Source organism: Lycorma delicatula, chromosome 11 (genome assembly GCF_047948215.1).
Source record: "Lycorma delicatula isolate Av1 chromosome 11, ASM4794821v1, whole genome shotgun sequence".
NCBI lineage: Eukaryota > Metazoa > Arthropoda > Insecta > Hemiptera > Fulgoridae > Lycorma > Lycorma delicatula.
The window spans coordinates 55,292,250-55,304,445 of NC_134465.1; the positions used below are offsets into that span (position 1 = coordinate 55,292,250).

At 30.4% G+C, this 12,196-nt stretch overlaps 1 protein-coding gene across 4 annotated transcripts in view; it reads right to left on the minus strand.

Moving 5' to 3' along the window:
• Window positions 1–1,126: 1,126 nt before the first annotated feature.
• SREBP (Sterol regulatory element binding protein) overlaps window positions 1,127–12,196 on the minus strand; it is a 58,016-nt gene continuing 46,946 nt past the window's right edge. Inside the window, exons 14-16 of one of the 4 annotated variants that reach the window (XM_075378588.1) lie at window positions 10,488–10,623; window positions 8,154–8,261; window positions 1,127–1,830 (exon numbers count right to left, since the gene is read on the minus strand). In XM_075378588.1, the coding sequence (XP_075234703.1) occupies window positions 1,658–1,830; window positions 8,154–8,261; window positions 10,488–10,623 (417 nt within the window). In that variant the 3' untranslated portion in view covers window positions 1,127–1,657. Of the gene's footprint in view, window positions 1,831–7,812; window positions 8,262–10,487; window positions 10,624–12,196 lie in introns of all 4 variants that reach the window. The other 3 variants (XM_075378589.1, XR_012758240.1, XR_012758241.1) reach the window with 3 other exon arrangements.

Consider the following 12,196-nt stretch of genomic DNA (forward strand, 5'->3'; position numbering starts at 1 on the left):
AGTTTTTCAAATAGAAAATGTAGAGAACATTCTCCTCTACAATTAATATCTTTGAAGTTATGTCAATAACTTCTATAATAAAGTTATACAATTTTCTTGTATGACTTACCGTTTTGGAGCTGTAGCTAGTGAAAGTATGAAAATGTTGTGATTGGGTACGTGTTTGAAACCGGTCTAGTCGCTGAACAATGCCAATCACCCCGGCTACAGTAACAATAGGGCCACTGCGTTGCCATTATACCGCTATAACTATGGAATGCTAAGTTGTACAAGAAAATTTTTTGAATAAAAGTTTTTTTTTTTTTTTTGAGATTAACAACTTTTCCAAATGCAATACAGATAAAAAACAATTTTTTCCGGTGAAAAACACGTTTTTTACAACTTCAGCGCCTAATATTTCAATTTCAAATTATACGGCATAACTTCAAAGACATTAATTGTACAGGAGAATGTCCTCTACATTTTTTGTTTGAAAAACTTTTCTTTAAAATGCATAAATTCAGAGAAAACCCCATTTCAAAAACTTGAGTTTTACAAAAATCAATGGGAGGGGGAATGTTAAAAATCTGAAGTTAAGCTTCCCTCATCGCCCCTATCGCATGGACAAAAGATCAATCGGTAGGAAAGGATTTTCAAATACAGCCTATTTTGATGACAAATTGAAAGTACTATTACAAGTTAAAGAAATGGGAAATTGCATATTGAAATGGGTCTATTTCTAAACACAGTATACCACTGTTTTTCTCACCATTTTCACATTCTCTCCATTTCCAATTTTTATGATTTTAACAGCTCTCAGTTTTTAGCTAACACCAATCTTATTGCTGAACTTTACAGCTGATGGAATCTGATTCACAGAACACATTTCAAAAAAATATTAATTAGGAGCAACATAATCTCTTCAAAATTAGATTAAAAAAAAACAGTAAATTATAATAATAAGAGATACAGCCAGCAAGAAAAAGCAGTATTACTACCAATTATAAAATAAATAAATAAATATTTTAAAAAAAGGTTTAATATAAAAAACTTTAAGTATAATTTAACATATTTTTCATACAAATAAAATAATATACATGTAAGATATTTTATTAAACAAAACAATGATAAATTCTTAATAAATTTTTTTCTTTGAAAAAGAAAACCTATGATAAAATATTTTAAAATGAATGTTATAAAAAATGTATATAAGATAATTTTATGTCTTATCAAAAAATATCTTTGAAAGTAATCTTTTTTGGTAACTATTTACTTATTAAAATGTTGTATATATGCACGATAACTTAAAAAACTTCATTTTTAAATGAAAATTTATAATTTTTAAGACAGTTTTATAAAATATATGTAAAAATTTTTAACACGTAAAATTTTAATGTATTTCACATATTAATTAAAATAAATAATGAAAAATTATTATACATAAATTATATAATTTTTATACATTAATATAATATACAAGGTCTGTTCAGAAAATAACCAAACTTTATTTTTTTTCTTTATTAATAATTTTACAGATAATTGGTCCTTGTCCCCATCAAAGTACTCCCATCCCCAATTCACACATTTTTCCCAGCGGTGTTTTCACTTTGCGAAGCAGTCCTGAAAAACTTAATTTGAAATGGCCTTTAAGGTTTGTGACTAATTTGCTTTAATGTCATCAATAATCCCAAAACGGTGTTCTTTCATCACAGACTTTAATTTTGGAAACAAAAAAGAAAACTGCAAGAAGCCAGGAAGGTTTCTTGCTCCATAAGCTTGTTTCAAAAGTTGAAACTTTTCTGTGAAAGTTTTCCCCAGTTTCACGCAAAATTTTACTTTGTATTGTTGTTCCTGGAAAACACACATTACAAAAATTAAAAACATGTAATTAAAAATGTTCAGTTATAAGTTATGAACAGACCTCGTATATGTACAAGTGGATTAAAAGTAATGTTCAAATGATTTTATTTTTAACATCAATATGAATAAAAATTTTAAACTACATACAAAAATAATATTTACACAAATATGGCTAAACTAATCTTTCAGTATGATTAATTTTTCGTTAATTAAAGTTAAATTTTTTTATTTATTTACAATATATTTATAATAAAATAATACAATATCCTGCACCACTAATATGGCAACCTCAGGTTGACCGGCAAAGTATTTACCTTTAACTTATATGTCAAGTTGAAGTCAACACAAATTTTAAAACATCACTGGATTGCACAATAACTAATTTTTATCAGTAATAAGGTCCTGCAATCTTTTGAGAATAAAATTAACTACTTCTATTATAATTATTCTGTTGTGTACAATGATCAAAATTTATATTAATGTATGTACATAATTATTAACCCTTTAGCAGCCTCTGGGAAGTATACTTCCCACCTATTTTAAAATATTATTTTATTATTGCCTGGGAACTCCAGTGGGCTCCGGAAAGTATAGTTCCCACATTTAATAACATTAGAACAGAAAATGGTAAAATTTTGAAAATTATAAAGTTATTCCATTGACAGTTGTATTAAAACTATTTAATATATTTTAAAAATTATTTCAAATAATAATTTGCCTGTTAATCTTGTGAATCTGGGTTAAAAGCATCCCATGTTTAAAATGAAGTGACAGCGGGAATAATACAAAAAGTGAAGTAGGAAGTAATTTTTCTATTAACAAAACTGTTAAGAACTGGATTGCATTTGGAGAATTTTGAAAATACGATAGGAACTTCTTAGATTGTCCTTATATTGATTTTAGTATAAGTTAATAAATCCAGATAGTGATTGAATTCTCGCATATTTTTTTTAATTGATCAGCTTACAACATTAATAACAACAGTACTAATATTTGTACTAAACACAAATTCAACAAAGGGAAATCGATTAGAAAAATGTTCAATATGATTATCATGAAAATATGTTACCACTTCCCAAAATGAAAGCCTTTTATTAGATCTAAGTAAGAGAAATGCACTTCTGTAAAACTTGTGATAAAACACTTCATGCTTTGTTCAGGAATGAAAATAAAATTCTATATAAATGTATGTCGAATAAATATTTCTTATTTTAAAACAAATTAACTATAAGTCAATAACAGAGTAAATTGGAATATTTGTAATTAAATTGTTTTACAGACTATGAATATATTACAGGGTAATGGGTGGAAAAACTTAGAAGATAAAGAAATGACAAATAAATCATTTCTAGAAAAGGATTTATAAAAAAGCACTGAAGTTGTGAACAATGGGAATTATTACACTTGACCAAACAAAAGTGAGTGTGCGGCAACAAACAAGTGAAGAGTGCATCCTGAGTATTACATTTTGGATAATTGTTAGAAATGAGAAGCTGTTTGGTGAGTTCTTTGTAAACAGGAATGAAAGTAACATTATTTATAAATGGTAAAGTAGATACTCTTTATACACATTAAAAGTGAGTAATTCTTGCGTTAAAAGAATTGACTTTTGAATTATCTTTCTACCCAACGATAATTCAGTATTAGTCTCTATTAGCATCAGAATTGTATTTTGCTATTTATAATTTAATAATTGATTTTAATTTATCTTAATTGTTATTTTGTACATTATAAATTATTTAACAATAATAAATTGTATTTTAAGAATTTTTACGAATTATCTCTCAATATCAGTAAATTACAGACTGGTTCAATAAATTTTTTATTACTTAAGTACATACAGGACAAAGGTCTTCAATTTAAGATTCTTTTACTTGTAGATAATGCACCTCGATCTCCTGTATTGGAACAACCAAATGTATTAGTTTTCCTACCACATAATACAACATCCCTAATTCAATTCCTGTTACATCAAAAATGAATGTTCCAATATATCCTGGATAAACTTGATATAAAGACAAAACTCTTCCAACAATAACGGATGCATGGGAAAAATGTCAATTATGGACTGATATTTTTACTCTTTTAAACTTTTAAGAACTCCTAATTATGGCATGAAATTTGTTGGTATGGTCTTTTTGGAATTAAAGCCATAACTCTGAATCATGCTGAAGAACAGTTTGTTCAGAAAGTGTTAAAACTAACAATGTTAACCCAAGTACAACCACACTGCATTCAAATATAACTGTGGCTTATGCAATTGGTCTAAGTTTTAAAGAGCTTCAAAATGATGCTGAATTGAGTGCTGACAAACCTCTTAATAATGAGGAAGTTCTCGACATTACCTTAGAGTACCACATTAGTTCCATGTAAAGTAGTGACGAAGAAGAAGGAGGTCCAATGACAGCGAATGCAATCCTGAAAGACTGTTACTGTCTAATAAACCGGGAAATCATTTTCTAACAAATAATAAAAAAATAGAACGGGCAGTGCAGTTTCAACAAAATTTGACAGCTTGCATGGCTTGTAATCATGTCATACAAGGAACTTACAAAAAAACAGTGACACTGATAAATAACTGGATCTTTGTTTAAAAACAGTTAACCGGTAAATTTGGCCCTTCCTTAACAGTACACCACCCCTGGATATATCTAGTGATGAAAGAAATTTTGTACAAAATGTGCTTAATCCAGCATACTAAGTTATACTAGTATATGCAACTGAATGAACTTAATATAATAAATAAGAGTAATTGAAAAAAATTAATAAAAGATTCTACTGAATAAAATCTAAGCAAATTTGATTAATGATTTATTAGTATATGTTAACGTAAAATATAGAAAAAATTTTCTTAAAATAATAAGTTGGATACAGTCAGAATTTTTTTTTTACATACAAAAAAAATCCCCTTAACACGTCCACTGCGTATCACGCGGCTCCCGCGTGAGTGTGGTTGTCCCCTGCAGCCGGGCCACACGGCTCCCGTGTGAGAGGGACTATTCCATTCCTTGGTCTCCCCTCCCTTGCCGGCTGCAGGTATAACATACCAACCTTACGACGCACTTAGTTAGTGTCCTACCTTTGCACTGTGAAAGTCGTAGCGAGTTTGTGTTAATTTTTTTGCATTTTTTTGTGATCAAAGTTGGCTTTGTGTTTTCTGCTCCAGCTCTTCTTTCTTCAACAACATAAAGGTAATTTCTTCTCATAACAAGTTTTTATCATAATAAATACAGTATGTGGCAAAAAAAAAATAGCATCCTTTCACACGTCAAGATTTTTAATTTTAGCACATAATAAATTGCACAGCCAGATTTTTGCTTATTTTTTTTTACTTTTACTTTCCTTTCAGACATGGCTGATAATGAACCATCAACTTCTAGGGGTCCTGAACCAAAAAAACGCCGATCGGCTGAACCGAAAAGGGTGTACACAGAAGAAGAAATTCAGAAAATTATCGAGGATTTGGAGGATTCTGATGATGATTTGGAATTAATCGACGATCTGGAGGAATCAGATTTTTCTGATCCAGAAGAAGAGCTAGTTGCTCCAGAACAACCACAATCACCTGCATCAATCTGCGAGGAAATTCCCGACGTTGTCGAGGAAGGTGAAGCTTCTGACTCCGATATTGCGGTTCAACAGCCTATTTCTTTACCTGGCCCTAGCAACACAACGGACAAGTGGCTTCCTAATCCCCCAGATGTGACGAAAATAAATTTTACAGGTAGACCAGGTATGAGGGGAAAGCCCAACGTTCAATCCCCGTTCGGTTATTTCAACCTGTTTTTCAATGAGGATTTTTGTTCTTATCTGGCTAAAGAGATAAACAATTACGCAATAATTGTTTTATTCGATATTGATGCGGCTCGAGCAAGAATTTCCAATTGGAAAAACGTTACAACTGACGAAATAAGAACATTCGTCGGTGAACTAATGCTCATGGGATTGATTCGGGTGAATAGGATGAACGATTGTTGGAAGAGGCATTATCTATTCAATCTACCGTTTTCCCAATTTATGGGCCGGGACAGATTTTTAGTAATTTTGCGCTGCCTCCATTTTCAAAGTGAAAGGACTGGGAGCGATCCCATCTTCAAAATTAGACCCTTGATGGATTATTTCAATAACAAAATGAAAGAACTATGCATTCCATCAAGGGAGCTCTCAATTGACGAGAGCATGGTATTGTGGAGGGGGAAGCTCCTTTGGCGACAGTATGTTCAGGGGAAACGCCATAAATTTGGTTTCAAACTGTATGTTTTATCGCAACCAAATGGACTGGTCCATAAAATCCATATTTATGGAGGCACCCGGGATCTAGATGTAAGTGGAGTGGGACATGCCGCGAAAGTTGTGAGGAAGTTGATGGAGGATTTAGAAGAGGAAGGACACGCTCTCTATATGGACAATTTCTATAATTCCGTGCCCCTTACCGAAGAGCTTCTTGCTAATAAAATGTACACTACGGGAACATTACAGTCAAAAAGAAGAGGTAATCCCAAAGAAGTTCTTTCAAAAAAAATCGCCAAGGGAGAATCTTTTTGTATGTATACGAAAGAAGGAGTGTGCTGCTGCAAATGGAAAGATAAAAGGGAAGTTCTTTCCATTTCAAGCGAATTTGGTGGGAATTTGGTAACAACAACAAACAAACGTGGTCAAGAAAAGAATAAGCCGAAGTTAATTGTTGAATACAATAAGAATATGAAAGGTGTGGATCGGCAAGACCAAATGTTGTCGTATTACCCACTAACTCATAAAACGTTGAGGTGGTATAAAAAACTCGGTATACATATTTTTCATTTAATGTTGAATAACGCGTACTTCTTATACAACATGTACAGCGAAGAAAAAAAATATGACTTACATGATTTTCACCTCGAGGTTGTTACAAAATTGCTCCCGAATCCAACAAATAAGCCGCCGGCGGCATTACCAAAAGACCATATACACCTCCCACAAAACCTCCCTAAAAATGCGAAGAATGAGATGATGAGAAAACATTGCAAGGAGTGCAGTGCAACGTTGAAAATAAGAAAAGAGACAGTTTTCGGTTGCCCGTCATGCCCTGTTTTTCCTGGTCTTTGTTTGGACCCATGTTTTAGGTTATACCATAAGTATAAGTAGTTTACGATTTTTTTTTTATGTATGTACAAATGTAATTATCTTTTAGAGCATTATAAATGAATTTTAGTTGTAAGATGTTTGAAATTAATTTTATGTAAATACAAATTATAAAAAAAATATACGCAAATTATAATAAAATATTTTAACTTTCAACTTATTTTTTTAATTCACCAAGAACCACTAATTTATCAAAAGAAAGATTCGAATAGAATTCTGGAAATAATTACGTATAACCAGTTGTTTTTACACTCACGCGGGAGTCGTGTGACTAGCATACCATTAGCAAACATACATTGATTTCAAGGGCCGGGCTGGTCACGCGGCTCCCGCGTGAGTTATATAATCTCGATAATACGCATTACTATACCGAAAATCATTTTAAAAATGTCAGGTAGTATTTAGTCCATAACAGTAGAGTAGCTTTACTAAAAAAAAAAAATCAGCACGGGAGTTCACACTAGTGATTGCGAGAAGCAGCGAACGTGTTAAGAGAATGGAGGGCAAAAAATTTATATGAAGCGTGTAACAGAGCAACACAGAAATTTTATAAAAATCTGTTCATATTACCCTCAGTTTATCACAGACTAAGCTAAACAAATTCAAAATTAACATAAGTTGAAAACAATAATAAAAAAAAATTGTAGATTATTCTCTAATGGAGCCAATTCCATTATTTTGCTATACAACAACTTCATATTTTATATATATAGTTTTTTTTTAAATGAAGGGCACAGGTCAAAACTTTAAGTCTAAATACTATATAATAAATTTATAACAAAATAAAAATGAATTTATAACAAAATAAAAAAAAGAAAACTATCTAAAAATACTTTGGTTTTATATATTTACATTAAGTTTTACAATTAAATTGTAACTCATGAACAGCAATTAGTGTAGAAGAAAAAAACTGCTCCAAGATGCTACGATGAAACAGAAGAACCATTTTTCCACTACAGCCAAAGCTTAACATGATCAAAACTATTATATTCACCGGATTTCTTTGACGTCGGGATAATTGTAATCCTATCAGATACAATAACAACCTCAAATACTTTAAGTATTCTGTTGCTATTTTTCATATCAATCCGTAACCGAACCGGTTCCAAGAGACTTCATAAGACGATAGCATTCCATTAATCTTTTTCTATCACCAATACGTTCTAGAGTTTTAGCCGCTTCAGCCAACATACCAGCACGTTCACCAGGAAAACATAATAAAGGTGTCGGCAGATGTCTACATGCTAGATATAAAGCTGTTGCGTGTTCACGATCACCTCCACAATCTTGCTGCGATTTATCTATAAAAAAAAAAAAGTTAAAATATAAGGTAGAAAATTTTAGTAAATTAAATACAAATAACATACTGACCAGATTACAAGTAAGATGATCCTGACCTTGGTTATGATTAAACTAAAATTTTTTAAAAATGTAAAGAAGAATACATTTTAAAAAAGATAAATTTCTAAAAACGTAGTACATACAGTAATTAATGAAATATAGAAAAAAACTGATTTACTCAAAGAAAACAAAAGTTTTCAACTTCACCTTCACTTAATACTGCTTCTTCCTGAGCATCATTCCCACATCAGTAAGATGACACACTAATACCATAAAGGTATTCCATACCTTTCCATCTAATGAAAAAAATTCAATAATTCATTTTATAATAAAAAAAAATTCAATAGACTGCAACATACAATTAAAGATTTAAAAATTTACAATATAATCAATTAAAAACGACAAGTAAACTTATATGCTGGGACTTCAATTAATATGATCTATGTGTTTAAATTGGTGAATTAAAATAAAATTGTACTACATTGGTAAAAAGAAAAGAAGAAACTCAAATTTTTATCTTATTCGGTCAATATATTTTTACAAATTGTAGAAATTATAAAAAAAAAAATTTTCATTAATATTATTTCAAGAAAATGCTAATATTTTTACTATCTTTATTATTTTTTTTTTTTAGGATTATCCAACGAATCAGGTAGCTTTATTATGAAATCTACCTATTGCAATGGGTACCACGATTCGACTACTGGAAAATTTCGACATATCTTTGCATTTCACATCCCCCAAATCCAAAAACCACAATCAGTTCAAAGGTTTATATATCTATATATTTCACTTTCTTGTGGACACGATAACTGTCATAATTTTGCACCAATCACTTTCAAATTGAAACATAAAATATAACGACCCAAAATCTTGGTAGAGTTCGTTAATGAGCAAAATCGGACAATGGGGTGGAACTAGAGGGGCTTTAAAAAAAAAAAACAATACGTTACTATAATTTTATTATTAAGTAAAATATTGATTCGTTTCCTACCATCCTTTGGATAAGGGCTAAAACTTATCTAAGTAAAGTTTTTAGATATCACCAACCATTGGTCCAGGGGATGGAAAAGTGAGATTTCGAAGACAAAAAAAATCATACCTCTCATAACAGGCACAATATCGAATCGGTTTAAAGTGGTTGTTACTCCTCTAACCATTACCTAAAACTTTTGTCTGAAACAACTTTTGACATGACCAACCCTTACGACAAGGGATGACCAAAATGTTGCTGGAATTGTAAGAAGATGGGACTTGTCGTATGCTAAACATGTGAAACTTTTCTTCATTGAGTACATTTGAAGTTTTTCTTAATTTTAAGGTGGAGATCTTTTTTATACACTACTTAGCACCAGTGAAATCTATCTCTGCATTCCAGCATGCCGAAAGGTATTTTTTCAATGCATATCAAAATGTTAAATCACATTATTTGTTTAATACTTGAAAAACTGTCACACAGATTGACAGTACCTTATTCTTGTGAAACAAATATGCAGTTATTTATATATATATATATATATATATATATATACACACACACATATGTTTGTTTATATTTGTTTGTATGTTGTGTGTGTGTGTGTGCATGTAAGAAGTCACAAAAGTATTAATACACAATGCAGAACACAAGAGTCATTCAGTTATTAAAGACACAAATAGCTTTGGAGACAAAACAGCAGGTATAAGCGTTACAAGATTCATATCATTAAGTTAATAATCCTGTGATGGCTTGCAATCAACTGTTTGATTACAATTGTTTTGTTTATAACCTCAAAATTCATGGCGAGTTCTCTTGAAGTTTGTGAATTAGTTCAACAGTGAACAATAAACAATGCATACTAAACATACATTATTATTTCATTCTACACCAGTATGGTAAACCAAAAAATAAAATAACAGTAATATAGAGATGTACAAAACCAACAAATCAAAGAACATACTTATAGTTGAGAGTTAATTTATTTTAATGATTAAATTTTTTTAACATTTTTATATTTCATGATTAAAAAAAAAGAAGAAATAACTACAATTTATAAATACAACATATATATATATATATATATACCAAAATAAACAATAAAATAAAAAATAATTACAATCAGGGATTTTAAAAAAATATGAACTGGAGGTGTACAATTTACCAGATACAAATGAAAAAGAAGATGCAATATTAAAGATTAAATTACCTTTCCCACATATTATAGAAGTACGCTGAGAGCGATGACGTAAACTTCTGTCAAGAAGTTGTCTTGTTCTTCCTGGAGCAGCTCCAGCCATTAATCGGGCAGTTGCTTCATACAAAAATACTCTTGCTAAAGCAGACTGTAATGTAAAAGGCTACATGTTACATCCATTTTTTAGATTTTAAAATAAATAATAATAACATAAAAAGTATAAAATTAAAATAAATAACCAAAAACCTGTAAATAGATTTAAAAAAATTACTGTTCATTTGAACAGTTATCAGTCGAAAAACTTTACAAGGGTCGAGAAGGTTACAGTCGAGAAATTTTACTGTCGAAAATGTCATTCAATAATTAAAGACACAAATAGCTTTGGAGACAAGACATTTGGTTTGAGTATTATGAGACTCTCTGAGTCACATAACCCATTACAAATTTTAAGACAGTTGGAAGGGATGTGGGGCATTACAGCAATGATTCAAGTGTGTTTTTATTTCATGTTGTACTAGAGATATCTCTGCAGTCTTAGTTACCACTATTTATACTAAAGGACGATAATATAATGCAATATATGTTACTAATCAAAAGTTGACTAATTTTTATAATATTATTATTATCAGTACTCATAATTATTAGTACTTAGTACATCACACACTTATTTACCTTTCCTATCTTCTTCATACTGCAACCATTCAAAGCTTGGATCCAGGCAATAGTTACCTTATTTCAATGAGATAATTATATTCAGGATGACCAAAAAGTTACAAATTTATACGGAATACAACACATGAAAATAAATAAATGAAAAAAATTAAATTTTAAGAAAGAAAGACATATTAAACAATTTCCTAACTTAAGACTAATTTTGTTACAATAACAAGAGTTTGAGATGTCCTCAATTTGCAACGATACAGACATCAACATGTTTCTTCATGTTGCCATCAACTTTTTTAATGGTTGCAGCATTGATATTGGATATTTCGACTTTAATGTGCAAGAATTTGAGTTTATCAATTGGGCAAGGATTATTTCTCAACACTCTTACTTTTAAATAACTCCCAAAGAAAAAATCCATGGAAGATAAATCTGGCACGATAAACAAAGCAAATAACTTTCTCCCAAAATCTCATGAAGTACAATAGTGTTTTTTTGCTATGTAGGCTATTGTAATCTTACAGCAACCAGCAATCACATTCATATTTTTCTAGTAGCGCTATGAAGTCAGTTAGAATCTGCTCGTAGTGTTCAGACGTTACTGTTTTATGTAAAAAATATTGGAGCCACTATTCTCTTCCTAAAAATTATGCACCAAACTCTTTTTTTTTAATGCAATGTAGTTTTGTGAAAAATGTGAGGCATATCTGCACACAAATATAGATTGTTCTATCTGTTTACATAGCTACATAGATGAAAAATCATACTTAATCATTAAAGAAAATGTTATCCATAACTGAATAGTGCTGTGAACAAAATGCTTAAACAATGTGCAATAATTGAATCAATTCCTGCACTATGTGAATACAATACGAGTGTCATTTTTATTTCTTCATGGTTTTGCAGACATTCCTGGATGGCATTATAATATGATGAAATAGTATTCTTATTGACTTTATTTGAAACTGACATACTAGGTATTTTTAAATCAAGGAAAATCTACAGCAAAGTTTCCTGGCACTTTAAAAACGATTGCAATTTAAAATAACTGTCATGAA